This window comes from Penaeus vannamei, chromosome 29 (assembly GCF_042767895.1).
Source record: "Penaeus vannamei isolate JL-2024 chromosome 29, ASM4276789v1, whole genome shotgun sequence".
NCBI lineage: Eukaryota > Metazoa > Arthropoda > Malacostraca > Decapoda > Penaeidae > Penaeus > Penaeus vannamei.
In genome coordinates, this window is record NC_091577.1 from 6,235,225 (window position 1) to 6,240,718 (window position 5,494).

At 44.0% G+C, this 5,494-nt stretch overlaps 2 protein-coding genes across 2 annotated transcripts; both read left to right on the top strand.

Moving 5' to 3' along the window:
* The first annotated feature begins 282 nt into the window (after window positions 1-282).
* Window positions 283-1,119, top strand: LOC138867278 (mitogen-activated protein kinase kinase kinase kinase 4-like). Its single transcript, XM_070142394.1, has one exon. The coding sequence runs from the start codon at window positions 283-285 to the stop codon at window positions 1,117-1,119; it is 837 nt and encodes a 278-aa protein (XP_069998495.1).
* A 2,138-nt stretch (window positions 1,120-3,257) lies between these two features.
* On the top strand, window positions 3,258-4,094 carry LOC113817235 (mitogen-activated protein kinase kinase kinase kinase 4-like). The gene has a single exon (XM_027369255.2). It carries the CDS (start codon window positions 3,258-3,260, stop codon window positions 4,092-4,094), a length of 837 nt encoding a protein of 278 aa, XP_027225056.2.
* The last annotated feature ends 1,400 nt before the right edge of the window (window positions 4,095-5,494 follow it).

The following is a 5,494-nucleotide window of genomic DNA, read 5'->3' on the forward strand; positions in this document are numbered from 1 at the left end:
TTGTTTCGTGCAGCGTCTTTGCTTCGTGCAGCGTCTTTGCTTCGTGCAGCGTATTTGCTTCGTGCAGCGTCTTTGCTTCGTGCAGCAGTTTATGTTTACGAACTCTGGTTTCTTTGTGATCCTGTGGATTGTCAGTTGTGGGTTGGTTCTGTTTGCCGCCAGCATTATTTTGTATTTGTACGTGGAGAGCTATAAGTATTTGGTTGCTGCGTTCCTGGCATGCCGAACAGCAGGGAGAGGCAGGAGCGATACCAGAGACTCCAGCAGCGTCGAAACATCCAGATGAGCAGCCAGCCGACATCCTGTGAAGTCTCCCCAACACCACGCCGCATACCAGGTGGTTCTAACTCGGTCGTACGCGAGGCTGTCCAGATGATGGTCACAGAAGTAACCATGTTTGACCAAATCATGGAGAAGATCAACTCTCTAGTCGCAGAAGTACGGGAGTACAAGGAGCAGAATGATGCCCGACTACAGCGCCATGAAGAGGCCCTTGAACATCGCATGCAGGAAGGCACTCTAGATCAAGAACAGCCAGCTGACAGTAACCTCCATCAGCCACAGGAGAGAGAACTAGACCAGGAGGATCCAATTCGGCAACTCCGTCGCCAGCTGGAGGAACGGACCAGGGAGCTGGAGGAGACCCGCCTTCAACTACTGCGGATGAACGTGCCTGTGGTACATACCCGAGAACAGGAAATTCAGGAGCTCCGCCGCCAGCTAGAGGATCGGAACAGGGAGCTGACTGAGGCCCGCCAACGACTACAGGGATCAGGTGTTGCACCTACACCCATGGAATGTGCCCAAGATCAAGAGATTCAAGAGCTTCGTCGTCAACTTCAGCAGCGGGACCAGGAGCTAGCAGAGGTCCGCCGTCTCGCCCCCTCAGTACAACATACCATGACTAAGTGTCAAGACCACCATCAGCAGCCTCCTGTCATTAATGGAAGCCGCTCTCCTCCTCAGCCTCTTCCTCGGAGCCGCCCCCACATTCCAATACCAGAGCAGCAGCTGTATCTTGAACGTCGACACACGTATGACCCACACACATCCCTGCCACAGCAGTTCCAGCCTAGGTCTTCGCCCCAGCGTCCCCAGTCAGCACATCCTTCGTCTTAGTTGTCTGGCACATCATTTTCCTATGTGTTCACAAAGGAAATTGTCCCGCAACGAGCAACGAGACATTTTTTATGACCCTTTTATCTTTAGCTTTTATTCATTTTAGTTTTTTTAACATTCAGTAAAGTTTTAAGGTCTCGTTTTTATTTAGTTTTCATTTTAAGTTGTAGGGGAAGCATTTTTACGTACAGTATTTATTCGTTCTTTTTAGTATTTGTCTTTCTTTTTCTCGCAATTTCTATTATTATACTTTTAGTTTTATTTTTCCTCATTTTTATGCACGGTTTTAGTTTATTTATAATGAGAATATATTTTGTAAAAATTATTGGCCTCTGACGTCACTGGGGCATTGAGAAACAATAAACAGTACGAGTCGAGACGTCAACGAGTGTTTTGCTATCCTCCGAAGCTTTGAACCACCGGCAGTGTCGCCATATTTATTAAACTGAACACAAGAGACGATCACGGAAGATAACAAGTTAAGTACTGAGATCCTGATATTCTTACATAGGAGCTGGACGTGATCTTAAGAACATTTTTATTGAATGATTTGAACATCCTTTTATTTATTTATTTGTTTTAAAATGAATTTGGCTGGTCTGTTTCTCTTTGTTTTATTTGTAACTTTTAACTTTTCAAAGTAGGAAGTCTGAGTGATCTTTTAGTTTTAGTTTTCCTGTTTCGTTGTCACCAGACTCGGGTTTTATACTGTTGTATTTTTTTTCTTTTAGGTTTAAGGGGTTTTAAAAAGCCTTCAGCTCTGACGCCAGACTTGCTGGTTTTGTATTTATTTTATGGTAAGGCCTTCAGCCAGGCTCTCCACTCTGGAAGTCTTTTCTTTTAATTTTTGCATACGACAGTCAGTAATTTTAGGTGCCTTTAGCACATTCTTTTACTTTTGTATTTTTTTCTTAGATTACTTTTTAGTATGTATTTTATCATATGGTTAGGCTGAACGTCAGAAAGTGGTTTTCACACTGGAACACCCCTATTCATGATTCAGTCTCCCCCCCACTCTACCACTTAAGGGGACTGAGTTGACAGGGGTTAACCAGGTCTATTTGCGCCTGTATCCCCCGCCAGCATCAAGGGAGGGCAGAATTTAAGAGTGCCTTAATGAACTGGGACGGGACCCTTGGGTTAGACGGATCACACTACAACGGGTGGGTTTTGGTGGCTTTTGCGGTGAGATCCAGTGAATGAGTTAACGCTCTTGAATAATCACTTTCTGATGTTGAGACGTCCAGCATTAATTTTTATGTCATGCATGCTTGTAAGTAGTCGTTGGTGAGCCACTTCTTTTACTTTTGGTGTTTTGATTTGTGTTTTACTGTTTTTCCCTCTTTTACAGGTTTTCAGGGTATTTAGTTTTTACTGTTGGTAGTTTTTAGAGCTTGGCCTTTTTCTTTCAGCTTTTTTACCTTCTCTCTTTCAGAGTTAAATTCTTTTATTGCTAATCACCAGCTAGCCTAGTTAGTTTTACTGTGGCTCACTTAGTTTAGGATGTTTTCATTTATTTTGTATTAACCCTTTTATCCCCAGCCAGTTCACTTTTGGTGGTGCAGTGTCTTTGTTTTGTGCAGTGTCTTTGTTTTGTGCAGTGTCTTTGTTTTGTGCAGTGTCTTTGTTTTGTGCAGTCTTTGTTTTGTGCAGTGTCTTTGTTTTGTGCAGTGTCTTTGTTTTGTGCAGTGTCTTTGCTTTGTGCAGTGTCTTTGCTTCGTGCAGTGTCTTTTCTTCGTGCAGTGTCTTTGCTTCGTGCAGTGTCTTTGCTTTGTGCAGTGTCTTTGCTTCATGCAGCGTCTTTGCTTCGTGCAGCGTCTTTGCTTCGTGCAGCGTCTTTGCTTCGTGCAGCGTATTTGTTTCGTGCAGCGTCTTTGCTTCGTGCAGCGTCTTTGCTTCGTGCAGCGTATTTGCTTCGTGCAGCGTCTTTGCTTCGTGCAGCAGTTTATGTTTACGAACTCTGGTTTCTTTGTGATCCTGTGGATTGTCAGTTGTGGGTTGGTTCTGTTTGCCGCCAGCATTATTTTGTATTTGTACGTGGAGAGCTATAAGTATTTGGTTGCTGCGTTCCTGGCATGCCGAACAGCAGGGAGAGGCAGGAGCGATACCAGAGACTCCAGCAGCGTCGAAACATCCAGATGAGCAGCCAGCCGACATCCTGTGAAGTCTCCCCAACACCACGCCGCATACCAGGTGGTTCTAACTCGGTCGTACGCGAGGCTGTCCAGATGATGGTCACAGAAGTAACCATGTTTGACCAAATCATGGAGAAGATCAACTCTCTAGTCGCAGAAGTACGGGAGTACAAGGAGCAGAATGATGCCCGACTACAGCGCCATGAAGAGGCCCTTGAACATCGCATGCAGGAAGGCACTCTAGATCAAGAACAGCCAGCTGACAGTAACCTCCATCAGCCACAGGAGAGAGAACTAGACCAGGAGGATCCAATTCGGCAACTCCGTCGCCAGCTGGAGGAACGGACCAGGGAGCTGGAGGAGACCCGCCTTCAACTACTGCGGATGAACGTGCCTGTGGTACATACCCGAGAACAGGAAATTCAGGAGCTCCGCCGCCAGCTAGAGGATCGGAACAGGGAGCTGACTGAGGCCCGCCAACGACTACAGGGATCAGGTGTTGCACCTACACCCATGGAATGTGCCCAAGATCAAGAGATTCAAGAGCTTCGTCGTCAACTTCAGCAGCGGGACCAGGAGCTAGCAGAGGTCCGCCGTCTCGCCCCCTCAGTACAACATACCATGACTAAGTGTCAAGACCACCATCAGCAGCCTCCTGTCATTAATGGAAGCCGCTCTCCTCCTCAGCCTCTTCCTCGGAGCCGCCCCCACATTCCAATACCAGAGCAGCAGCTGTATCTTGAACGTCGACACACGTATGACCCACACACATCCCTGCCACAGCAGTTCCAGCCTAGGTCTTCGCCCCAGCGTCCCCAGTCAGCACATCCTTCGTCTTAGTTGTCTGGCACATCATTTTCCTATGTGTTCACAAAGGAAATTGTCCCGCAACGAGCAACGAGACATTTTTTATGACCCTTTTATCTTTAGCTTTTATTCATTTTAGTTTTTTTAACATTCAGTAAAGTTTTAAGGTCTCGTTTTTATTTAGTTTTCATTTTAAGTTGTAGGGGAAGCATTTTTACGTACAGTATTTATTCGTTCTTTTTAGTATTTGTCTTTCTTTTTCTCGCAATTTCTATTATTATACTTTTAGTTTTATTTTTCCTCATTTTTATGCACGGTTTTAGTTTATTTATAATGAGAATATATTTTGTAAAAATTATTGGCCTCTGACGTCACTGGGGCATTGAGAAACAATAAACAGTACGAGTCGAGACGTCAACGAGTGTTTTGCTATCCTCCGAAGCTTTGAACCACCGGCAGTGTCGCCATATTTATTAAACTGAACACAAGAGACGATCACGGAAGATAACAAGTTAAGTACTGAGATCCTGATATTCTTACATAGGAGCTGGACGTGATCTTAAGAACATTTTTATTGAATGATTTGAACATCCTTTTATTTATTTATTTGTTTTAAAATGAATTTGGCTGGTCTGTTTCTCTTTGTTTTATTTGTAACTTTTAACTTTTCAAAGTAGGAAGTCTGAGTGATCTTTTAGTTTTAGTTTTCCTGTTTCGTTGTCACCAGACTCGGGTTTTATACTGTTGTATTTTTTTTCTTTTAGGTTTAAGGGGTTTTAAAAAGCCTTCAGCTCTGACGCCAGACTTGCTGGTTTTGTATTTATTTTATGGTAAGGCCTTCAGCCAGGCTCTCCACTCTGGAAGTCTTTTCTTTTAATTTTTGCATACGACAGTCAGTAATTTTAGGTGCCTTTAGCACATTCTTTTACTTTTGTATTTTTTTCTTAGATTACTTTTTAGTATGTATTTTATCATATGGTTAGGCTGAACGTCAGAAAGTGGTTTTCACACTGGAACACCCCTATTCATGATTCAGTCTCCCCCCCACTCTACCACTTAAGGGGACTGAGTTGACAGGGGTTAACCAGGTCTATTTGCGCCTGTATCCCCCGCCAGCATCAAGGGAGGGCAGAATTTAAGAGTGCCTTAATGAACTGGGACGGGACCCTTGGGTTAGACGGATCACACTACAACGGGTGGGTTTTGGTGGCTTTTGCGGTGAGATCCAGTGAATGAGTTAACGCTCTTGAATAATCACTTTCTGATGTTGAGACGTCCAGCATTAATTTTTATGTCATGCATGCTTGTAAGTAGTCGTTGGTGAGCCACTTCTTTTACTTTTGGTGTTTTGATTTGTGTTTTACTGTTTTTCCCTCTTTTACAGGTTTTCAGGGTATTTAGTTTTTACTGTTGGTAGTTTTTAGAGCTTGGCC